We start from the raw sequence: 26395 nt of genomic DNA, 5'->3' as shown, positions 1-26395 counted from the left end.
ATCGATCACCGTCCTCGTGATGATCCATTGATCAGGAGCATTTAGAAATTAATCACCAATGATACATGGCTCAAATTCTCAACTCTTGAGAATATGTATCATCATCTTATTAATTTCTTGGACGATTCATAGACACATAAACAATATGAATGAAAAGATGCCCATTTATTATTCAATAATAATAAAGTCAAGTACAAATTTATGTCCCAGAATAAATAATGTGTCTACCAGATTGGCTTCTAGGGCATACATCTAACAATCTCCCACTTGCACTAAAGCCAATCAGCCATATATCTAGGTCCCATCTTCTCAAGGTGGGCTTCTGTCTTCTGCTGATTTAACTGCTTAGTGGGCGGGTCTGCCACGTTATCTGCGGAGTCTACTCTCTGTACCTCGACATATTTCTTCTCGAGGTATTCGCGTATGAGGTGAAAGCGCCGCTCTATGTGCTTGGACTTCTGATGAGATCTTGGCTCCTGAGCAAGAGCTATGGCGCCATTATTATCGCAGTAGAGTGTGATGGCATTCGATGGCATTACATCTAGCTCTGCAATGAATTTGTTGAACCAGAAGGCTTCTTTTGCAGCTTCAGAGGTGGCGATATGCTCAGCTTCTATGGTAGAATCAGCAATGATCGGTTGTTTGGAACTCTTTCAATTTAACGTACCACCATTGCACAAGAACACATATCCAGATGTAGACTTTCTATTATCAATATCAGTCATAAAGTCTGAATCTGTGTATCCTTCTACCTTTAACTCCAATGCTCCTCCAAAGACCAAGAACAAATCTTTAGTTCTTCTTAAGTACTTAAGAATGTTCTTCACAGCTGTCCAGTGCTCTTCACCTGGATTCGACTGATATCTGCTAGTGACACTCACAGCAAGGGCTATATCAGGTCGTGTACACAGCATGGCATACATGAGGCTTCCTATTGCAGAAGCATAAGGAATCCTGCTCATGCGTTGAATCTCTTCAGATGTGTTGGGGCACATCTTTTTGGAGAGATGAATCCCATGCCTAAGGGGTAATAGACCCCTCTTGGAGTTTTCATACTGAACCTCTTCAGTACCTCCTCTATGTACATCCTCTGTGATAGGCCAAGCAACCTCTTTGATCTATCTCTATAGACCTTAATCTCCAAAATGTAGGATGCTTCCCCAAGATCTTTCATGGAGAACTCTTTTGACAACCGGACCTTGACCGAGGTTAGTATGGGAACATCATTCCCAATCAAGAGGATGTCATCCACGTACAGTACGAGGAACACGACAGCACTCCCACTAACCTTCTTATAAACACACGGTTCCTCTTCGTTCTTGATGAACTCAAACAATTTGATCGCATCATTAAAACGAGTGTTCCAACTCCGAGATGCTTGCTTTAGTCCATAGATGGACCTTTGCAGCTTGCAGACCTTGTGATCACTATCACTGGAAGTGAAACCCAAAGGCTGCTCCATATAGATATCTTCATCAAGATATCCATTCAGGAAAGCAGTTTTCACATCCATCTGCCATATTTCATAATCATGAAATGCTGCAATGGCAAGCAATGTTCGAATGGATTTCAGCATGGCTACAGGTGAAAAGGTCTCCTGATAGTCAATGCCTTCACGCTGACTATACCCTTTCGCTACTAGCCTTGCCTTATAGGTCTCTACCTTTCCATCCGAACCTATCTTCCTTTTATAGATCCATTTACATCCAATAGGTACTATACCTTCTGGTGGATCTACTAAGGTCCAAACTTGGTTGGAATACATGGAGTCTATCTCTGACTTCATGGCTTCCAGCCATTTCTCGGAATCGATATCAGATATCGCCTCGTTGTAGGTATTGGGATCCTGTATATGTTCCCTATCTCCCATGAGGAACATTTCCTCTGTATCCTCTACTAGTATACCTAAGTATCTATCGGGAGGATGGGAGACCCTACTTGATCTACGAGGTGGAGGAGGTACAACGTGTACTGGCTCTATGTGAATAGGTTCTATAGGATCCATTACTTGTTGCTTTTCAGAGACTCTCTCTTCAAGCTCAATTTTCCTCCCACTGCCTCTATCAAGGATAAACTGTTTTTCCAAGAAGACGGCATGTCGGCTCACAAACACATTGTAATCCTCTGAGATGTAAAAATTGTATCCTAATGACTCTTTAGGATATCCAATGAAACGAGCACTTATGGTCTAGGCTCTAACTTGTCCGCCTGCATTCTTTTGACATGGGCCGGACATCCCCAAATCTTGAGATGACCAAGACTCGGCTTCTTACCATGCCATATCTCATACGGTGTGGTAGGAACGGATTTAGACGGAACTCTATTCAATAAATAAATCGCGGATAATAAGGCATCTCCCCAAAGAAACATAGGCAGATCTGTGAAGCTCATCTGGATCGGACCATATCCAATAGAGTCTGATTCCTCCTTTCTGACACCCCGTTGAGTTGAGGTGTACTCGGAGGTGTCCATTGTGAGACTATGCCATTCTCCTTGAGATAGTCCCGGAATTCCCCACTAAGGTATTCTCCTCCTCGATCTGATCGAAGAACCTTAAGAATTTTTTCCGTCTGTTTTTCTACTTCATTTCTGAACTCTTTGAACTTTTCAAAAGACTCAGATTTATTTCTCATAAGATACACATACCCATATCGTGAATAGTCATCGGTAAAGGTAATGAAGTATGAATAACGACCCCTGGCTGACATATCAAATGGGCCACATACATCAGTATGAACCAGGGTAAGTATTTCAGTGGTCCTCTCCCCATGTCCTACAAAAGGTAATCTAGCCATTTTTCCTTGAAGACAGGACTCACAAACTAGATATGACTCAGAAGTCAATGGGCCGAGAAGCCCATCTTTCTCCAATTTGTTCATTCTGTCCTCTCCAATATGGCCAAGCCTGAGGTGCCATAAATACTTCTGGTTTATCTCATCTCTGGATCTTTTAGATCCTATGGCATTCACTACTTGCTCAGACACATTCACAGACACATCAATATGCAAGTGATAGAGACTGTCAATCATGAAACCACGTGCAACTAATTTATTTCTGAAATAAATAGAACAGCTGTCTTTGTCAAAGGTCAAAACATGACCATCCTGTGCTAAACACGAAACAGAAATCAAATTCCTGCTAGCAGCAGGGACAAAATAACAGTCTCTAAGCAATAAACTAAATCCAGACGGTAATCGTAGAGGGTAGGTGCCCACAGCTACAGCAGCAACTCTTGCCTCGTTGCCAACCCGAAGGGTCACTGCACCTTCCACCAGCCTCCTACTTTTCTTTAGACCCTGCATAGTAGTGCACTAATGAGCACTAGAACCAGAATCTATAACCAACTAGAAGTAGAAGAAACCGTAAGGTTAGTTTCAATTATAAGCAAATCTAACATACCTTCAGAAGGTGTGTCCTTTTTGTTCTTCAGGCTCTCGAGGTATGAAGGGCAGTTCCTTTTCCAATGGCCGTTGACGTTGCAGTGGAAACATTTTCCTTTGTCATTAGCCTTTTTCTTATGAACTTCCTTCTTAGGCTTTTTGTCTTTCTTGTGCTTCTTTGCAGACTTCTTTTTCTTCTAAGTAGACTTTCTCTTGGAACCAGAAGTCAGCTCAGCAGCCAGAGCAGAGCCCCTTGAACCTTTCAAGGCCCCTTCAATAGTTACCAACATATTCAACAATTCGGTCTTTGTGCATTCAATTTTATTCATATGGTAGTTTACTATAAACTGACCAGATGAATCAGGAAGGGATTGCAGGATCAGATCTATCTGCAGTTCCTTATGCATGGACATATCGAGCTTCTCAAGTTCCTCGAGGTCCTTGATCATAGTCAAACAGTGATCGTGGACAGACTGCCCCTCACGCATCTTTGCCTTGAAGAGCCTCTTGGACACTTCAAAGCGTGCAGTGCGGCTCTGCTCACCATACAACTCTTGCAGATGAGCCAGTATTTCCCTAGCAGTCTTTATGTTCTCATGCTGGCATTGAAGTTCGTTAGTCATGGATGCCATGATGTAGCACTTGACCCTAATGTCGTCATCAGTCCACTTCTGATGCGTCTCACGCTGATCATCAGTAGGACGTGCTGATAACCTAGGGATATCATTCTCGAGCACATACCCTATTTTCTCATAATTTAGAACAATTTTCAGGTTCCTAAGCCAGTCTTTATAGTTGGTTCCGGTTAGTCGATTGGTCTCAAGGATACGGGTCAAAGGGTTTGAAGCTGACATTGTGATCTGTAGAGAGTAAAGATTCTAGTTAGACTTTGTACTTGAACTTAATTTGTTCTAGGGACTTTTAAAACAAATATGCTCCCACTATTTTCTCGAATCCCTCATACTCCCCTAACAGAGAAACGAAAACCCTACGCGACTAGGATTTTTAGTGGGTACTGCGGTCTCACCGATTTACATGCCGCCTCACCTAACAGTTATTGGTGACATATAAATGGATGAGTGTACAACTCTTGTACAATGCTTCTCAAGCAAATTGCAGTGGTACTTGGTCTCTAAGTCATGAAGACCTCACCTAACAGTTATTGGCCCCATTACTTAGTTAAGTCAGACCCACCATATAACCGCAGAAATAAAGTTGTCATTGGGTCCTCACCTAACAGTTATTGGTGCCCAACCCCACCTTTACCCCACAACATCTCATGTCTAATAGAGAGGTCCAGTCTCCCGATGCAACTTGCCCACTGTGTCCAGCCGAGACAAATCAACACCGAAAAGACCTTAGCAGCTCTACTACGGTGGAAGACCTATGGACTTAATATTGCATAATCAAGTCTTAGTGTTTGCAACTTGAGTTCTTCATAAGAGGTAATCGAACAATTGGCCAGGTAAGCAGGTGGGAGGCTCTCCTTACTCAGAGAGTAAGGTCCTAATTAAGTAACCACCTTATAGGCTTGCCTAGACACCAATTAGATCAATTAATCTAATATGACTAACTCATGTTGGTTCACCCTCGACTGATTAGGGAGGTTTCGATTTAGGTCTCACTCGATCGCGTATTCACATCTCATGCAAATATAAGTCTACCCGCATAGACATAAGCATTAAACATCCAGGCATTTATCAAAAATAAAATTAAATGGTGATGATCATGGATCCAAGATGGGGTCATTTTACAAGCACATGCACGTCAATTGGTTTGATCGTCTTCAACTCTTGACTCGATCTTGATCCTCTAGGTCCAATTGTGATCAACTCCTTGATCTATCTTCAATCAACCCTTGATCTTGATCCGCGCATGTTGAGCTTGTTGATGTACATATCGATCAACCATTGACGTGCAACACACATCACAGTTTACATCCCAGATTGCTTTAAAAATTAAATAAAAATAAAAATAAAATTACAACCCTTTTCATTGAGACACGCAGGTCTCTAATACATGAATTTAAGATGCACGCAGGCATCTGAAAATTAAAATTACATGCATCACAGAACATCACAGAACATCGCAGAACATTTCAGCACATTTAAAGGGTCCATCCATGATCATCACCATACGCATCACATGCATAAAAAATTATTTTCAGATCTGTAATTTAACTGATTATATCATCTCATGACTTGCTGATCATGCTAGATTTGACTCTAAATATTTGTAATCACATTATCAAAGCTTTAGAATCATTAATCTAAGCATCTAAAAATTAGTATGCTGAAAAATCAGCAAGCTGAAAATTCTGCATACATAAATTTCAGCAAGCCTAATCCCTTAAATTTCAGATCTAAAATGCCTTGAAAAATTTAATTCTAATCTTAATCTACATAACCATGGCTCTGATACCACTGTTAGGGGGAGTCTCCACTCCTACATGGGTTTGGTCCTATTAAAAATAGGGTGACACCCATGTATACCTATCAGAGCACGCATCTCTATACGCCTCCGGACGGAGAGCCACGCTTCGTCACACGATCACGCGTGAGAGTTTCTGGAGATCGGTCACAACTCTTGGACCTTTGCTCTGATACCACTGTTAGCATCCCACATATGCCATGAAAATTTCGAAATAATTTTCAGATTGCAGCGGAAAAACATATGCGGGATCCGTTCATCGCATGAACGTGTTTTAAAACCTTTCGTTTGTAGATAGATTAGAATTAAATTATTTTAAACCATTTTAAAATCATTAAGAAGATCAGATCTTCACCTTGTGCGGGTAGATGGTCTCCGCAAATCTGATTTACGTGGTATTTGATCAAGGCTCAGTGGAAGCCGCACACGCGTCCGGCCTCTACAGGTATCCACACGAAGTACTGACTCGATCGAAGCCTTTGGATCTCACCGGGGTGCTAGCTCCCTTGCAGAGATGGCTATGGATGGCTGAAGTCCTCTCCTTTGAATCAACCTTTGATTGGCTTGAGAGGAAGAAGAAGAAGGACGGATTTAGGAAGAAGAAAACAAGACCCGCAGCCTTTCTCTTTTTCTTCCTTTTTGGAACCAAGATGAAGAAGGAAGAGGGCGTCCCAAGCTTTTCTTTTTCTTCTCTTGATTGTGGCTCAAAGGAGGAAGATGGAGGAGGGTGCTCACGGCTCGAATGAGGAGAAAAACCTTCTTTTTGGCCGAAATTCCATGCTCCCTTTTTAATTGCAAAGGGATAAAGATGAGCTCCTATTTTTTAGGAGCTCATCCTTATCTCTATTTCATGCCACCTAGGAGGGGCATGCGCCCCTCCTTTTTCTCCCACGCATGGCTCAAAAAGAGGGACATATTCCCCTCCCTCTTATCCATTTAAATCTGCCACTTAATCAAATTAATGGGTGATTTAATTTGGGTCTAGTGCATGAGTCCAATCCTAGTCAAAATAGGACTTGTATGGACCTATTTCAATTTCCTCCCAATCCTAATCTAATTAGGACTTAATTGAACCATGACTCTATTGAACTCTTCAATCCTAATCCAATTAGGAGTCATAAAATTAATTAGATTAAATTTAAAATTAATTAGGACTTAAGAAAATCCTAATCTAATCAGGAATTGTTCAAATTTTAGCCCTAAGACAATTAGGACATTAGAAATCCTATTCCAAGTAGGACTCTAATTTAATTTGAAATCCTAATCCAATTAGGACTCCATGATTCCCACTCCAAGTAGGACTCATGATCAAGTCCAATTAATTAAATCCAATTAATTAAATTAAATTACAATCCGATTGCAATTATTCCTTCTTCTAGCCACTAACTCTTAGCGGGTTTTTATTTATCAATCTAATTGATTATTTGTGATTCCTAATCACATTCAACCATTGGATCGGTCAATACCTCTAATGTGTGTGACCCCATAGGTTCCATTCTGACTGGTAGTGAGATATATTATGATCTCTATCACAATATCATTGAAAACTCCTTTCAATGGGTTGAAACAATTTCAACTCAACTCACCAGGGATTATCGACCATCGAGATGATCCCTGTGAGTCTCACCATCCACCAGTGACACCTAGCAGTATGTAGTGGCCACCCAGCAGAATAGAATGATGAACCTCTAGGTGCAGTTATCGTATGATACAGTCCTTCTATCGTGGATCCCTACAGATCGGAGGTCATGGAAAACTCGTCAAATCCCGTCGTCTGTCATATGTCTAGATTTATTTGACTTGAGTTCGATAGTGAAAAACTCTTTCTCCATTTTATATTTCTGCCCTGGCCAAGGTCTTTGAACTCAGTCTAACAAATCACATAGGATGACTCCTCTTTTATCAAGGTCGATAGATTCCATGTAAGTGCATACCCTACTCCTACAGTGAACTTACTGCAGCCAATCTACACTACAAGGACCCATATGGCTAGAGACCATGTATACGTGTAGTCAAACTACAATAACCTCACTGTGAGTAGCCAAAGCACCGCAGGTCAAAGGACCAGTCATACTACTGCAACATCAAGCAAGTCACTGACGAGTGGATAGACATCCAAGTGACTTCTTGTCTTGGTCACGCTCAGTACCCTTGTTCTCTAACAAGCACCTGCACTATCACTTCAGTGTCCCTACACTGTGGACTCGAGTCTCGTCCATCCAGAAGAAAAGTGATCTGTGCACTGATCAGATCGATCACCGTCCTCGTGATGATCCATTGATCAGGAGCATTTAGAAATTAATCACCAATGATACATGGCTCAAATTCTCAACTCTTGAGAATATGTATCATCATCTTATTAATTTCTTGGACGATTCATAGACACATAAACAATATGAATGAAAAGATGCCCATTTATTATTCAATAATAATAAAGTCAAGTACAAATTTATGTCCCAGAATAAATAATGTGTCTACCAGATTGGCTTCTAGGGCATACATCTAACAACTAGGTCATCATAATCAGTCGAGTGAACAGCAGCTAAACCCTGACGCAGGCGAGGCCTCAGTCCTTCCTCAAATCTACTCATCCTAGATTTAGGGTCTTGGACAAGAGATGGTGCAAAACGGGACAATCGATCAAACTCAGCCTCATAGTCCTCCACAGTCATACTCCCCTGAGAGAGGCTCAGAAACTCCCTCTCCAGCTCCCTAATACGACTGGAAGGAAAATACTTTGAGTAAAAGGCCACGCAGAATCCCGGCCAGGTCACAGATCATGCATCCCGCGTCATGGTCCTCTCTACAGACTCCCACCAATGATGAGCCCGGTCCTGAAGCATATAGGTGGCAAATCTGATCTTCTCCTCCTCAGTACAACCCATGGCCCTGAAGGCCTTCTCCATCTCATCTATCCAACATTCGGCCTCTTGGGGATCGATAGTTCCCTTGAAGGCCGGAGGAGCCAACTTCCTGAACTCTGCTATACTCCTCCCCTGATCTGAAGAACTAGCAGAGGGAAATAGCTGCTGTGGTCCCCTCTGCTGCCTAACTAACCCAACAACCTCTCTGATCAGCTCCATCACCTGGGTCGGTCCTCCCATCCTGCTCTCCTGGCCATGATCTGGTCCATCCAGTACTGTCTGATCAGTCTCGTCCTCCTGGACTCTCTCAGTCGGATGAGAAGTGGCTGGATCACTCTCGATAGTCTCGATCAGGCGGCGAGGTGCCACACGTGCACGGCGGGGCGGCATGCTGATACATACACAAACAACACAACATCAGGGTTAGATCCATCCACTGTAAAATTTTCTACCCCACTATCATTTCTTCACATGTGTCCCTATATTCTTTTTTTTTTTTGAATAACACATCATTAGTGTTGGATCCACCCACCCATAAGATTTTCTACCCCACTCTCATTTCTTCACATGTGTCCCTATATTCCTAAGTTTTTTTTTTTTTTTGAATAACACATCATTAGTGTTAGATCCACCCACCCATAAGATTTTCTACCCCACTCTCATTTCTTCACATGTGTCCCTATATTCCTAAGTTTTTTTTTATTTTTTTAATTATTATTATTTATTATTATATTTATTATGATTCTGTTTTAATGTCCCTAGTGATCTTTAACCTATGCTCTGATACCAATAAATCTGTCACGCCCCGAACCCGGGGCCCGGGCCACGAGCAGACGCCGCGCACCTGCAGGGCGGACCCCGCAGGCACGCAAGGCAGATAAATCAGATCAACCATCAATAACTAATTAAAGATAAATTCCAGTTTTCATATCAAATGTCCATATATACATAAGTCAAAAGAAAGTCCATATCTACTAGTTAATTACATCATGATCACTCTATCCCGTAATCCCCATAATCATATATCATCACCTGCAAAAATGTAAATGGTAGGAGTGAGCTAACAGCTCAGTAGGCAACATCATGCAATAAAGTCATCATATAACATGTCATGATGCATATAAAAAGCAGCTAAAACTCATGAATCCAAAAATTCACACAACAATCCGTAAACCCGATCCGAGACTCAAAATAACTCAACCGCATGACTACGGCCACATCACCCAGTGGCATGGTTACACCGAAGTGCCAATACAACTCTCCGAAGAGCCGCTCCACTGAGCCAACGCACCACTGTGCCGCACCCCCTGGTGCCAAACTCACGCTCCACTGAGCCGCTTCGAAGAGCAAAATGCACCCCTTGTGCCGCCACTATTCTATCACCGGTGGTCGCAGTGTCAGAACTAGTTCCTCAGTACAAGTCGACAGGGCCAACGTATCATCCTATTGGCGGGGCCTAGACTATAGTCACGCGGATTTTAAAAATCAACAAATCAACTTTCCAACTCAAGTCATGAACAAACTCCCAATAGTACAGTACATAACAGTTTATGAAATTAAATATTAATTTCTAATTCTAACACATAATGCCCATAATAATTTAATAGTTTATGAAATTAAATGCTTAATTCTAATTCTAACATATAATGCCAATAATAAATAATAACATCAACATATGCAATGTACATGTTAAAATTCTACTTTAAAGCAATAGGTCACCTACCTGGGTTCGCTTAAAAATCCCTGCGACAGATATCACGAACTCCTGATTAAACATAAATATTAATTATTTAATTAATTAAGAAACATAATTTAAACTAATTTCAACCCCTTAAACTCCTAAGTTCATAAATCCAAGAATGGGCCCCTAAGATCAAACATATACCCTAAAATCAGAATCCTTTAAACCCAAGTCAATTGTGGCCCAAAATAGATTAGGCCCAATTGAACCAAACCGGGTAACAGGTCCAGATCAGATTTTGGGCCCAACCCAAACCAGCCCACAGATCCAATCAGGCCCAACTCAGCCCAAAAACAGGTTCCTAGCCCAACCCAAACCAGGTCTGATCAGACCATAACAAAACCCATTCATGAAATAGGTGGAACCGGTTCACAATTTAAACCCGGTTTAAGATCTGGTTCACAAATGAGGCACGGACTTCAAAGCAAGGAAAACCCAGGAAGAATAAAGAATAAGAAGAAGAAGAGAAGAAGAAAGAAGGAAGAGAAGAAGAAGAAGAAGAAGAAGAAGAAGAAGAAGAAGAAGGAGGAGAAGGGAGGAGGGCGGCTGGTGGTTCCGGTCGGCCCTCGGCGGTCGACCGTGGCCCTCGGCGGCGGCGCTCGGCCAGCCGCCGTCGGCCACGCCGCTGTCACAAGCGGCGCCGGACGAGAAGAAGGAGAGAAGAAGGAGAGGAAGAAAGGAAGGAAAGAGAGGGACCGGGGCTGGGAAGCCCGGCCCCCCGTTCGCCCACCTCCGGCCGAACTCATTTCGGCCGGATTGACCCCGGCCGGCCACCATCGGCCGGCCGAAATTCACCAAATCTTCCCCGAAACAGGGGAAGGTAAAACCGAATGGCTCCCCATCTTTTCTCTCCCCTTAAATCCATAAAACAAATATATAGGTTGTTTTCCTCACCTCCGGTCGTCGACGAGTGGGTTCCCGGCGGTGATGGCGGCTCCGGCGGCGACGGGGCTCCGGCGATCTTCTCAAAAGAGGGGAAAAAGAAGAGGAAGGAATGGGGCTCTCAGAGAAGAGAAAGAGAGGGAGAGGGAAGAGGGGAAGAGGGAAGAGGGGGGCTTGCGGGGGATTCGCCGGCCGTTCGGCCGGCGTGGTCATCGTGGGGAGACCACGATGACTCAACTGAAGTCGGCACTCCTTGCCGACTTCAGTTCATTGGGCCCTAGGATGGGCCCAATTCGGGTCTTCACAGAAGGCCCGGAGAAGATCTTTCGCCGGCATAATGTTGCACTTGGTTTATCGTTTCTTGCTGCTTGTGCGTTGCTTGTGGGCTACTGCTTCGGGCTCTTTACTCCGCTGATCAAAGTCGGGAAGCGCTTTTTTTGTTCTGTGGCCGCTTAAACAAGGTGCCACAGGGAAGATTTTTCCTTGAGATCGGAGTGAATACCGTGAGGGTTGTACAGCCATCATATACCGAGTTTGTGTTGTATCTTTTGGGCAAAAGAATAATGATTGATCTTCTTTCCTAAACGTCGCCCATCGAATCTTGCTTCACACGGCTCTCAAAGCACACCAAATTGTCAAGTCATCTGCTGGTACAGATCTTGAAGCCAACTATTGCATGGAGTGTCGGGCGACAAGAAAGGCGACCTAATCTGCAACACTGTTCGCCTCTCTGAACACATGTGATATCTGAACCTCCCTGAACTCCTGGACTAATCTGCAACACTCTCGAATGAGAGGATGGTCATTACCATACCTATCCACTCCCCGAATCCAATCAATCACGATCGATGAGTCACCCTCAAGGTGCACATACTCTGCGGCCAACTCCCTCTTAACATAAGAGATCTCCTTCCATGCTACCTGAAGCTATATCCCAAGTGCTGTGAGACCAAGTGTGCGTCGTTAGACCTCTAAATACTTCATCCGCCGTTAGACCAACTTTGTGCATTGGCTTTGCTCTCGGAGATACCACGGATCTTTTTCTTTATTTTTTCAATTTCAGAACTAATTTTACGTAGGGTGAACAATTCACAAGGTTTGTGAGCCCGTCCTGTGGTGTCGCCTCTCTTTTTTTTTTTTAAGAAACGGAGAGGGGTTGTACTGTTGTAGTACGCCTCTTCCTCCACCTGGACCTAATCCCAGGTCAGCGGGCTAACCGGGACCTAGGCCTTGGCCTAAATCCTCACCTGGTTCCGCCTACTGGACTACCATCAAAAATCTTATTGGGCTATGACAAAATCTAGGTCAAGATCCGGCTCGACAACAGGTTACACCTGGGGCGCATCACAGCCGACCGAAGGTCAAACGGCTCTTTTTATCCACAACGCCAATTCTGCAACGCGTCTGCCCAATGCAAACGGAATCCCGACCGCCGTCTCAGCGATTCCGTACGCCCCTCCCCCCAACCCGATCCGTTCTCCTACCTCCGCATCTCCTCTCTTCACTCCTTCTCTCCCTTCTCTACTCTCTGATCTCCGTCTGTTCCTCTCTCTCTCTCTTTCTCCGAGTCTTTTGACTCTTTTCTAAGCCCAAGATACGTCCTTTATTGAATTAAAATAGGTGCAACGCTGCCGGTGAGTAGACGGAGGAGGGATGTTGCAGGGTGCAACGCCGCTGGAGACGGCGGCGCAGCTGGGGTACGCGGTGGAGCTGTATTTCGATCCGGCGCTGGAGAACCAGGTGCTTAAGGCGTGGAACGTGCTGGCCCGGCGGCAGATCAGCACCCAGCTTATCGAGATGGCCGCCCGGCCCCACCTCACTCTCCTCTCCTCCCCCTCTCTCGACCCCCTCAAGATCCATTCTGCCCTGCGCTCCCTCGCCTCCCGCCTCGACCCCCTCCCTCTATCCCTCTCCTCCGTCGGTGCCTTCCCTTCGTCTTCCTCCTCCGACGCCGCGGGCAGCGGCGGCGGCGGAGTCCTCTTCCTCGCTCCCACCCCCTCATCTGCCCTCCTCCACGTCCACTCCCAGCTTTGCGACGCCCTCAAGAAGGAAGGGGTGGAGTTGCCCGAGGAGTTCCGGCCCGATGCTTGGGTCCCCCACTGCTCCGTGGCCCAGGACGTCCCCAGAAGCCGGATGGCTGAGGCCTTCTGCATCCTCCGCGACCTCAAGCTCCCCGTTTCTGGCTACGCCATGGATATCGGCCTCGTGGAATTCTCGCCTGTCCGGGAGATCTTCTTCTTCCCTCTCGGAAGCGCCCCTGATGCCTAGGTAGACCATCAGATTTAGATTTTTTTTTTTCCCCTCTTCTTGAAATGTTTGTTCCATGTGGATTGTTTGATTGCGTTGTGGTGTCAAAATCTTATCTTTATGTTGTTGCACAAAGTTGAGTGGTTTTGAAGCGAGACTTCCCGAAGTTTATTGGATTTTCTTCTTATAGAAGTATAATATGAATGCGTTTGCACTAGTATTGGTAGTGTCAAAATCTCATCTTGATGATAGTTGCTCAAGGTACCTTTCCTTCTAATGCTTGGATATTTTTTTTTTTATTCTTCGCCTTTTTGTATGAGCAGTTCATTTACTGAATGGCTATGGAAAATCTTTGGTTGGGATGTTTTCAATGATCGTGGAGGCTGATAAACTAGCACATATCTTTGTTTTGCACTTGCATTCTGAAATTTAGGACTTCGATTTTTTATGTTCTTTATTAACAAGGACATGGTGTTTTTCTCAGTATTGACAACTTTTTGTTTGTTCTTAGGTATTACCCCTAAAGCATATCTCCATTTTTGAATCCAAGTTTATGATATGGTATCTTTTGGTCACTAATTTTGACTAGGCCCTCATGTTCAACTTCAATTTTCATGGGAATTGTATTTCAGACAATGTCTTACATTTTACTATTGACCAAGTCCTTGTCCTCTAGGTATTTTCTTCCATCATTCCAATTTAGCATTTAAGCTTATCCGTGTCTCCTAAATTGCCAATAAATCATGATGCATCTTTTTGAATAAACTCAAATTCATATATAATCAATATTAAAAGTTCTAGGCTTGTGCTGACCATTCACATATGCCCATGTGACTAAAAATGCACTTTATGTTGGCACGACTACTTTTAGCATCTGTCACTAGCTCAACAAACGTATCCTTGTTATTCTATATACCATATACATACACCTTTTAAATGCCCATGAGAGCATCTTTTCTGGTCCTCTATCATTTGCTAGCTCCATGTGTTGATTCTTCAGGTCAAACCATTGTTCATAATTTGCTAGTCTATTGACGAATTGCGTATTTTTGCACTGAAAGTGTCAATTCTAGTCTAATAATTGTCCTTCATTGTAAGTGACAAGACTCTTTGCACTCGTAAAGTTAGGAGATCCCATGTGACACTCTGATCTTTATACACGTTAATGCAAACATAGCTAGGCCAAGTTTTGGAAATCAGTCAGCGGATAAAATGAACATATGTAAATGGAGGTCATCACGGCCAAGGTCCTTAGTTGAGATAAAAGATTAAAAACATTGTAGGTGTTGAACCAGGGTTGTTATGTAGTGAAGATGATACCAATGCCCCTCGTTTTAGTCTTTGAATTGCTTAGATGCTATGGGATAGGATTATGTGATAACAGTATCCTCAAAGACATAAAATTGTTGTGGAAAGAAAATAGAGTTACAAGTACATTGAATATAAAGTCAAGGAATTGATTTATTTTTAGGCTATGCTTATCATGTTTGGATATTTGTAAGTTTAGGGAAAAGGGAGGGGAGGGTGTTTGGATACTGCTAGTGAACTTTTTAATGCTGGGCTGTTTCTCCAAAAGTTGATCTGTTCTAGTTATTTGGTTGTTAGCAGTAGACTGATGCGGTGACACCTTGTACTGCTGCTGTTTGATGTTTTTAGTAGTTTTAACATCATACCAGAGCAAAGAGAATGCGAGAGCAAATTAAGGTGTTTCATGTTAATGCCCTTGGGCAAAATGAAATTGGCAAGAATCTGCTTTATTGCAAGTTGGTTACAGACAGCAATTCTTTACAATGTTTCAAGGAGTACCTAATTGTTAGAGATTTGAATGGTGGGAAATTGGGTGTTAATCTCCTAAAGGACAACTTCAGTTACACTCAATGATCCAATACTTATCAGGTGTTCTGTTCTGTAAGTTTTAAACTAATCTGGGGAGTGTGCGTAATCTAAGAAATTTCTTGTAAAAGGGATTCAAACAAGGATGATGAGAATGTGGCAAAGTGGGAGCTTTTCTGGCACATCTAAAAAAGGAAGGAGATAAGGATATTCAGGATACAAAAATGCTTCCATGATCAGTCTCACATTTGAATTTTCTAGCAGCAGAAATTCTGTGTAGGTGCATTGGCTATAACCTGAATGGTACTTGTAAAGGTGCTTCTTGCACTTTTCCGGCTCTTGTAGTTTAGTCACTTGATTTGGCTAGATATTGAGTGATGGCGAGAAGAATGTGTTAAATGTCATGCATGGTTATCACATTAAAATTTTTTGATTATGAAATATATTATTTCTCAATGAGCCTAGAGCAAGAAATTGCTTTGTTAGACAGTCTTACTAGGCGCTGAAGTAAAACCTTCTTCAAAATCTTTGACAAACTAATTTTCTTATATAGAAAATTTGCAGGGCCCTTAGAATCATCAACTGGCATTACAGTCTATGGTCTAGATTAAAGCTCCTAAACTTAAACAAAAACTACAATCCAACAAGACTGTGAGGACTCGTGCGGGTGTGTGTTTAGTCCCATATCGGTTATTTGCTGGGTAGATCTTGGGTACTTATACAGGATCAAGGAACCCAAATAATAACTTCCGGCTAGCTATTTTGGGTGAGGTCCTGGGTTGTTACAAATGGTATCAGAGTGGACCCGGCCCATAATCTATGTGGACTAGGGGACACTGCAGCACGGATCCATTGGGGCTGACCACGGACTGATCGTGGTGCTTGTGATTAGATTTGAATGGATTTGAACCCTTAGCCTGATGAGGACATCAAGGCTTGAACGAAGGGAGTATGTGAGGACTTGTGCGGGCGTGTGTTTAGTCCCATATCGGTTATTTGCTGGGTAGATCTTGGGTACTTATACAGGATCAAGGAACCCAAATAATAACTTCCGGCTGGCTATTTTGGGTGAGATCCTGGGTTGTTACAAAGACAAAGTGGAAAAGATTTGTGATGGTGTTCACCGATCTGAATGAGCATTAAAACATATGTTTTCTAAAAGGCCATGCTTCTTGATGAGTTGCAGAGATCAATGATATGCAAAGTAGAAAGTTTCAGCAAAAGGGCGAAGTAAAAACAAGGAGAGAAGACTTGGCGAAGAAAGAGGTACCGATGTTCATGTTTAGGTGCCAGATATGAAACAAAAAGCATACAGACACAGATGCCAGCTATTTGTGCTGGGAGATATGAGACCAGAACAGCAGAAAACTTTGCTGTATAAATTCCTATATCATAAATTTTCTTCTCTTTCAAGTTTATTTTTTGATTGATTTTTAGGCAGACATCAAAGGTTAAAGAAACTTGTTTATGTGACATTTTTGCATAGGTTATGGTTCTTAGTTATCCCTTGGTTCATAAACTTATTATAGGCATGTTTGTAGCTTTTATATGATCTAAACTGTTTGAGATACATGAAGGCATTTGAGTTAGGTTGTATTTAAATGGCTGTCATGATTAGCAGTCTGTATGCTGTTTGACTCTTAGTTGTATGAGTTTCTTGGAGCAACAAGCTGTTGCACAATTAGTTCTGTCCAATAAGTTCAGAATATGGTGAGAATCCACAATTTTCCGCTCTAGTTCTTTGCATTAAATCCTATATCATTGTGGAAATTTTAAAACCCTCCACTGTAAAATAACGTAGTAAGAACAGACAAGTTGCATCACATCAAACGCCAGTTTTGTATTAGAGCAGCAATCTCTTGCAGCAAGCAATTCCATCTTTAAACAGTTGAAGAATTGGAAAGATGACATTCTTCATCTCGTTACCTTGAGAAGTGCACAAAAGAATGGACTAATATCTCAACTCTCAAAGAATGTCAGGTACGTGTGTTTAGGACTTCTAGTAACAGCTTTGAAAGATGTGTTGACCTTATAAAAGGCGTCCTTAAGTTCAAAGTTGGAAAGGCAGTCTCGGAAGGAAAGATAAAATCCATTGGAAGAACTATCTGGTCTCAATGATTTAAATGCAAAGCTGAGGTCTGATTGAGTAGTTGAAATGTGGAACTCTATGTTGAATCAAGTTTAATATTGCTGTATGATAATCTTTGACTTTCCTCGTATCCAATTTAATAATCATTATTATAGGAGGCTGTGATCATTATCTTTTCTTCTAAAGGGTTTTGACATCTTATTTTAATTTTTGTATGTTTGAAAAAGTCAACTTAGATTATTTTATAATCCTTGGAAGGTATATGATGGGTATCTTTGTCATTATTGCTTAAGTTATCATTTGCATTAGTTATCCTAGTTAAGTCATATTTTAGGGGTCTTTACCTTTTTGAGGATTTTCCTGATGAGATTACGTTGTCAGAAGAAGTATGAAGTGCAAAACAGATCTAGAATTGTATTTCGGCTATTTTCATGAATCAATAGCTGTTGGCTGTACCTAAGTAGGTTGGGCAGAAAGTCAGAAATCCTCCATCTTTTTACTCTATCTTTTTCGGATCTGGATAGCAGATCTCCTATTAATCTACATGAAAGCATAGAAGCACATTCAGAATTTTAGAATGTATTATATCATCTACAGCATGCAACGCTTATATACATCATCTGGGGTATGACTAAATTGATGCTTGGCCCACAAATAGATGTAGGAATGTGTGATTGCTAAACTGAGCAATGTGAAATGCCCTGAGCTGCAGAGGAGTTGCTAGCTCTATCAATGACTTGTCCTCATGTTTCCTTCTGGATTTCATAAGGCAATGTGATATAAACCAATGACTAGTGTATTCGGATTGCAGAAATGATGATGTACATGTTTTGTCCTCATGTTAATAACTGTGTAATAAATTCTATTCTTTGTTTTGGTTTCAAATTTTTCATGTAGGAGTAGGATAGGTAAGTTAGCTTTTGGTTTTCACTGAATTGAAAAGGGTAATTGGGTAATTGGTCGAGCATGTGTTGATTTGATGAGTTTTAGCTCACCTGAGATGCTGGAGTTTTTTTATCATGTGGCACATATTGCTTGTATCAGGATATCACTTAAGATATGACTGCTTTCAGCAAAAGGAGCACAACCAATGCATACGGGTTTGATACATAATTAAGACATTTTGTGGCAATTGCTTAGATAGGAATGTGCATTTTGTAAATTGGAAGGATGACTTTAGAAACCGAAGAAATGTTGAAAAAGTGTCATTCTTGCAGTTTTAATGACCTTCAGAATGTACCGTGACCATAGCTGCCACTTGGCACTGAGGGTAGAAGTTTTGGCTGAAATGGACTAGTTTCAGCTTAGTCTGAACCAAAAAAATTCTCTGCTATTGAGTTTCAGCAAAATTTAGTCACCGGGGTTCCATTAGTTTTGATCAAGATTTTAAATCCTATGAAATAGTGGTGCCCTAGTTTCTCCGTGGAATAGGATGCTCTGCTGTTCCGCCCCATCCCGACGGTAGTCCTGATCAAACATTCCGGTAGATATCCTCCACCTCTCGCCCTTTCTTCTTTCCTTTCCTTTCTTTCTTTTTTTCTTTTTTTTATTTTTTTCTTCTTTTTTTCAATCCTTTCTTTCCTTTTCTTCTTTTTTTTTTCTTATCCCTTCCTTTCTTTCTTTTTTCCTTTTTCTTCTTCTTTCTTTTTCTTCTCCTTCCTTTCTTTCCTTTTACGTTTTCTTCTCCATTCCTTTCTTTTGTTCCTTTTCTTCTTCTTTTCTCCTTTCACTTTTTTTCCTTTTTCTTCGTATTTCCTTCCTTTCTTTTTTTTTTCTCTTTCTTCTTCTCTCCCTACGTGGATGGGTTTCAAAAACCCAAACCCCATGCCAGTCCTGCATTTGGATGCATTATTGCAAAGCCTGATTGCTTCTCTACAGCTGCAAAATACCTATAAAGGTGGGGGAGGTTAAGAAGAGTTTTAAGCTGTCAAAGTGTGTGCTTGATCTTTTTAATTTGTTAAGGCACCCATACACCAGCCGCTATGCTGAAAGACAGGCATTTGGGCATTTTGAGCTTATTTGGATGATAGAAGTTGCTATCCTCTGAAAACTCTGGATTGGTGGTATTTCCCTGTATAGAGGCAAAGGAAAAAAGGAAGCAAAAATGGATCAAGCCATCTCATGTAAATTTCCTCATTTTCTGGAACAACAAAATTCAGTTCCAAGGTGATTTTCAGTATCCTTACAAAAAATCAGGATTGGAAATCAACGGTTACCCTTATCTCCTCCCTTTCCTCACCTCTGGGCATAAGCTGCAACCAGTCAGATGTTATCTGTGGAAAGTGGCTTCCGTCATCCAAATAATGCCTCAATGTACAAGTTATCTGCATAGTCCAAGAGTATGTGAAGCTATATAAGGCTCAACAAAGGGAAGTATAGTGTGATGAGGTATTAGACAAGTCCCACTTCAATTGTTAGTTGTTGGAAGCAGGACATTTTCAGCAGCAGGCACTGAATTCCTAGCAAGTTGTTCTCAAGTACCTTTGGAGTAACATAAAGAAGAACATGTAGACAAAATATTTTTTTTTCTTATGGTAAGAGCAAAATATCCATTTGGATATACTGGAAAGGATTTTAAATAAGATCGGGTTTTCATAGGAATTGGATATGTTAATAAATTTTTTTAAGATAAACTTTCAGATGGAACCAACAAAATTCCCCATAAGGTTTAAAAAGAAGAATGAAAAATCTGGAAAGTCAGGAAAGAAAAATCAAATCATTAACAAATTTCTTTATGCTGGAAAAACTAAATTGGTTCAAGAAACCTAGCAGGTTTCATCTGGAAATTCATCATATGTGTAACAAGTGAATAACGATCATACCCAGAGCTTTGATATGGCCCTGTATTAGTCCCATCTTGATTCTGTCCAAGGATTTTTGCTATATTTGTGTTAAGAATTTACACTATCTTCGCAAAGAATGAGATTTCCATCTGAAAATTGATGCGGAATGCAATATTTTGATGGATCCCAATATGAATAGCTAATCAGCTGTGAATCCAATATCAACTCAATAGGCACCTCTTGTCAAAATATATGGTGTATGGGGAGTAAGGATTTCTTGTCTGATATTCCTTATGCTTGTGAATTTTTAGTACACCAGTTAATAAACAAATAGAATTCTGGAAAACTAATTTAGAAAGTATACCTTGACTTTTATATACTAAGAAACCTCAGACCTCAGCACATAGTTGAGAAACATCTGATATTTTTCAAATAAATGGTTAGATATATTTTTAACATTTTTGATTGTTTTGAGTGTAGAGATAAAGTTTACTATTTGATTATAAATATATGAGTCTGGTTTTCAATTATTTCCAGCTGCAATTCTGAATTAGCAAGTAAATGGGAAAGGTGGATTATTTGTCTAGTTAGGTAATTCACTAATTTAATGCAACATTCTAAATTTGATTTCTCTTTTTTACATTAATAACTGAGATATGTATTTGGCTTTTAAGTCACTAATCAAGCATAATTGGCAGGTAGTATTTGCTATAGCATCGAAAATTTCCAGTGGAAACACAAAACTACATCTTAGTAGGTGTCTTTTATGGAAGCAGTCTTGTTACATCTGCTAATCAAAATTCCTTCTACATCAAACTAATGACAAGAAAGGAGGTCTGCATTCTTGACCTTTCTGAAGGACAAAGCAAGATATTACTAGTAGCAAGCTTTTAACCCCCCAGGATAAAGTGCTTCCTCTAAATTATGGAGGCTTCAGTATGTGTTGTGCAAAAGTTCTCATTTGTAAGTGATACTGACTAAATGGTTTTTATTGCTAGTTCTTTTTCTGACATGCATATGAAACTAGCAATATTATTCTGAGAATCATCATATCTCTGTCTTGCCATTTTTTGTGAAGGAAAAAAAAAACTCTTCATACCTTTGTGCTCCTTGTTAACTTTGTAGCACCTGTCATGCAAAATTTTAGCCTATTTCAGCCCAGATGGACTGGAGGGCAGCACATATGAGGTTCTCTAATTTAGTTTCAAATTTGGGCCAAATGTCGGGGCACTAAAAAATATGAGTATCATTATCATTGTAGAAGTTCAGCCACTTGATGATTGCTAAGGTGTGTCTTCCTTCAACAGTGCAAACAACAGTTCATTCCACATGTCGATTGGCCCTGGAAGGCACCAATGCAAACAGTCATTGGAGCCTCCCATCCATTTATTGTTCCAATGTGACCCAGGGTGTGCATCAGGCCGCATCGTCATAGCCCTAGTCACATCCAAAAGCATGAAATGTTTTGCTCCTTTTGGCTTTTCTACTTGCAATTTCTTCACCTCCTCCACTTGAGCGTTCCTAAGTTCCCAATCGGTCCCACTGAAGCTCACATCCCCTTCATTCGCTGGTCTAATCCTTTTGCAATCCCCTCCAGAATTCCAAGTCCCATTCTCGAAATGTGCTGGTGTAAAAGTACGTAAGAAGGTGAGTAGCCCCTCACATTTTTCACATTTACTTAGATATTTGAGTGCTGTTCTGAAGGCCCTCTGCACAGCATAGTTGATTCCTAGATCTGTAAGATTTGCCTCTGAGCAGAACGTACAACCAATAAGCTTGCCTCCCTCATAGAGATAATTTTTCCTGAAGAACCAATGACTATCAGAGATGACAAGATAGTTGATCAAAGGAAGTTTCTCGGTCCATTTGGTGTTGATCCTGTCTAAGTGCAAATCAAACACCCCAGAGGCTGATCCATTGATCATTCTCTCTGTTTCTTCTACTAAAAATCTGGTCCACAGCTTCATGATGGTGAAGTCATAAGATTTGAAGTACCAAGTCCGGAATTTGTCTTCAGCATCCTTGTCCACATCTAATGGAGTCTCCACCTGTAAATCGATTCAAGAATTATCATTAGTTATGTAATATATGGACTATGATTGGATATAGTGCATTTGCTCTAGTTTCTTTATTAGTGGAATTTAAGGGCATTCCAAGTGAGCTGATCGATTCAGTTATTTGTCCTATTCAACTTGCATTTTGTTGCTATTCTTGGTCATTGAATAAATTGAATTCTTTGATTATCTATTTAAACAACAAGAATTAAAGGAAAGAGATTCTACAAACCATATTTCACATAATTGGTTTTTGTTTTGCCTAAAGGGGATGCATTTATTGTATATTAGATTCAAAATTTACATTATGAAAAAAGAAGTGTCTTGGAATGTTAGCACTCCTCTGTAGGATATTATGATACTCTTATGATACTCTGAGTTTTCATCTGCATCTAATTTTGATGTAGTTAAAATGATTTACAAACATTATTCTTCTTATTAAATAGAATATGAAAAAATGTTGATTCGAAATTGTTAAAGAAGCAGATGCTAGCTGGACTACAGTAGGGGGAGCAGGGAAAAAATTACATCACTGACCACAATTTCATCTTTTTTATACTTTTAATTCACATAGCTTCTAAACTTGCTGGAAAATTGAGCATATTTTACGAGATGGGAAGGCAATATTAGTCCAAAAAGGGGAAGAAGGATGAGGAGCAAGATTATTGAAAGACCCGATTTACGTTATTAGTGAATAGTTGTGTTTAACAAGAGGTATGATTTCAATAAAGTTATGGAAGTCATAAATATAGTTGGTCGTAGGAACTATTTGTCCACCTCTTCACTAGACAATAGCATAACTGGGCAGTTATTCTACTGATTGCATTAAAAATCCCTATATTTTTTATGACTGTCACTAAATATTCAAGCTTCATTGGCCTTAGTAATGGTCAACCTAAAATCATGGTGAAATAAGGATTTCCAACATTATTTCACACACGCAAGCATGCACACGCACGCACGCACACAGAGAGAGAGGCTTTCTAGAAGGTACACCGGACGAGAAGCTGACAGTGCAAATCTTACTGAATGCTTGCAAAGAGCAATGACAATGCTTGATTGTTGATCTTGAAAGATTGGTGGTGGAGAATATATGTAGTAGATTGCCAAAGTTTACTTTATATAATGTAGATTTAGTGATAGAAATTAAAGATTGATTTCCTCCTAATATGGAGACCAGTAGCAAGCAGATCACTATCAACTTCAAAGAACTCAAATATTTTTTTTTGGAAAAAAAAATGTAACTTCTGGTCAGCATTCACCATAAATTTCCAAGTTGATTACTGAGAAGCAATTTTGTCTGTCTGCTTTTTGAGAAAGTTTCATTAAATTGATCAGAATCAGCTTGTTCTTACATAGGGTTCATAGTATCCTGGGACAAAGAACTAAAATTTGATTTTCTATTTAGTAATCTGCCACTTCAAATATGTTGGTTTTTGAGGTTTGAACCAAAATAGTATCGTAAATCTGAATCTAAGTGTTAACCGATCGTTCCTTACTGATTTATTCTCGATTTATTATTTTCTTATTCTTCAACTATAGATTTTCGGCTTTTGTACTTCTAGAGGGCAGCATTTTCTTTTTCATATACTTCTAGTATATAACTAGCACCTGGGTAAGGTCCATATCGCCAATAATTGATTGGCAGAAGGCTAACCATATTCATGTACGCGTATTCTTTTGAATGTTCTTGTCGATGATGGTCAGGCAGATAATAAACCAACATAAAGCCAAACCATTGGCAACAATTTGTGGAAGCAAATCTAGCATGATGTGATCTAATGAAGTCATTCTCCCAAGGAGGTCCTATACAAGAGAGACAAAATGCAAGGGCAATAATCTTCTGAATTTCTATTGTCAGTTTGATACAGGAGATTGGTTTCGTATCCTGAACTATAGAATATTATAATCAATTTCAGATTTTCTGGACTTATTTGTATGATCCAATTTTTCCCCTACTGAAGTGTTCAACCAAAGACTCTTTCCTTCAAAGTATCCAAAAATTGCTGAGACTAGAAGAAAAATTCGATTCCTATGGAGTGCTATGTAGAAAGGCAACTCTCTGGTGATCCAAACCAATTGAAAAGATAACTCAAAGGAAATGCTGAACCACCATGGACTTCCATGGGATGAAAAAACAGAAGGCATCTCTTCCCCAGGTTCAATGAAGTGAAAGTTGGTGAGGAAGCAAATATCACGAAGTAGTAAAAGAAGTCACATATAGTGATCAATTCAACTTCCCCGTGCTTTCTTTTCCCGTGATCACCGGATCGAGGGAGCTATTTTTTTTCCAACCTTCTACATGTGAGTATTCCAAATAAGAAGCGTCAACTTTTCTCCCAGGTGCCAAGTCGAACAAAGACAGCAGGCTTCCACCTTCCCTAATAGACCTTGACAACCATAATAAATTTTCTGTTGGTAATATGACCACCATAATAAATTTTCCATAATCTCCACATTTTATTCGTATCTGATGATGCAGTGCACCTATTCCTCTTTTGGAATTATTGTTTTTTAAATAAATTTAGTAACCCTATATCTTGACAGTATTTATAGAGTCATTAATAGTAGCAGATACCTTAAGGGCATCTTTTAATGGTACTTTTTATGATTATCAATTAATTTAATATATTTCTACAATACCGTTTAATTAAAGAATGTTAATATAGTTTATTAATATTAACATAAAAACTGATATCTGTTTTGTGTAAATTAGCTGTTTTCTTGTTAACAGCTGGGACTATTGTATAAAAATATTATAAAAGTATGGCTTTAATATTCCGAGGACACGACTAAATTCGTTATGCTTTATGAGCGATCCATATTGACCATCTACTCTATATTATGGAGCTTGACATAATTTAAATGCATATAAACCAAAATTCAAGTTTTTGATTATTTACAGAAACGAATTTGCCAAACATTTTCCCTTTTTGTTATTGAAAAATTGTGCATGAAATGATCATTTCATTCACAGGGATACAACGCTTCGTAACATTTCGATTTTTTTAATAGGAATTGCACATATCCTAAATTATGGAGCATGGTATATATCAATCATTGATTTATATATATGTCTGATGACCTAGTTTAATTATAACTAATTTGGCCATGCCCTCTCTATGGTAATGTTTCCAAGGAATATGCAATGGCTGTCATCATAAGCATTTTTATCATTTTTTAACAAGATGTTACATTTATCTTACGCATCTTTATCGACGTCAAAGGCTCAAAAATTCCAGTATTAAAATCTACTGAACTTCGAGAAAAAAAAATATAAGATGGTGATCTAAATAAAAGTGAAAGGAAGAGGAACTCCAGTTGTCACCTCAGAGAGTAAGCACAGAAGCGATTCTAACTGATTCCGGGCGACCGAGTCGCCGGCGAAGGCCATCCTCTTCCCTCTAACAATGTCAAGAAACATCCTAGCCTCGAATCTTGGCAACTCGCAGCCGTTGGGCTTCCACCTCCAATTCAGATAGTCCGTGTCTTTCCCATACTTCAGACAGTCCTTGGACTCCATCAGGGTCCGGCACGTAGCGTTAGTGTAAGCAGGTCCTCCAGAATCTGGTACCCATTTACCTTTGGAAAAATCACAACCCATTTTAACTGCACAATAAAACCAGTCATCATCAATCCAAACTAAAAGGCTGCATATTCAAATATATATTAATCAAATAAACCATTTCGATAGTAATCAGAAAAGATAAATAAGACTCATTTGTTTTCTCGAGGATCATACCTTTGGTAGAGTTATGCGAAGTAAGCTTTTGTTTTGGGTCTTCTCTTTGATCGAGATCTTTTTGTGGGGTGACCTTGTAAGGGTTATTAGGAAAGAAGGCAACAGAAAGAAGAAAGCAGGCGGAAGCCACGAGCGGCCATAAAAAGAAGGACCTGGTTTTCCTTGAACTCATCCTGGTGGTGGGAGGGGTAAGGAATGAACTCTTTAATTATGTATATATAGGAGGAGGAGGAGGAGGAGGAGGAGGAGGAAAAGAAATGATGGTGGTGTTTGTGGGCAAGGTGGAATACAATGAATCCCACTTGAGATCAGAGCAAGTATTTGGAGATTTTGGTGCCATGGCGACAGAT

At 40.4% G+C, this 26395-nt stretch overlaps 2 protein-coding genes across 3 annotated transcripts; one reads left to right on the top strand and one right to left on the bottom strand.

The window, feature by feature from the left end:
• Window positions 1-12638: 12638 nt before the first annotated feature.
• Window positions 12639-24232, top strand: LOC120111322 (uncharacterized). 2 transcript variants are annotated; one of them, XM_039128125.3, is made up of 3 exons: window positions 12661-12745; window positions 12918-13565; window positions 20948-21299. In XM_039128125.3, exon 2 carries the CDS (start codon window positions 12951-12953, stop codon window positions 13563-13565), a length of 615 nt encoding a protein of 204 aa, XP_038984053.3. In that variant the 5' UTR covers window positions 12661-12745; window positions 12918-12950; the 3' UTR covers window positions 20948-21299. The 2 variants fall into 2 exon arrangements, with proteins under 2 accessions (XP_089782292.1, XP_038984053.3); XM_089926166.1 differs by having other exon boundaries at window positions 12639-13565; window positions 20948-24232.
• Window positions 21533-26395, bottom strand: LOC103710067 (xyloglucan O-acetyltransferase 4). Its single transcript, XM_008795657.6, has 3 exons — window positions 26046-26395; window positions 25632-25912; window positions 21533-22297 (listed from the first exon to the last, which is right to left on the bottom strand). Exons 1-3 carry the CDS (start codon window positions 26215-26217, stop codon window positions 21533-21535), a joined length of 1218 nt encoding a protein of 405 aa, XP_008793879.5. The 5' UTR covers window positions 26218-26395.

The sequence above is a fragment of the Phoenix dactylifera genome, chromosome 11 (assembly GCF_051530095.1).
Source record: "Phoenix dactylifera cultivar Ajwa chromosome 11, Ajwa_hap1_PhDact_Kaust_v1.1, whole genome shotgun sequence".
In the NCBI taxonomy this organism is placed as follows: Eukaryota; Viridiplantae; Streptophyta; class Magnoliopsida; order Arecales; family Arecaceae; genus Phoenix; species Phoenix dactylifera.
The sequence above is the reverse complement of the archived record's forward strand: the minus strand, read 5'-3'. Positions and strand labels throughout refer to the sequence as shown.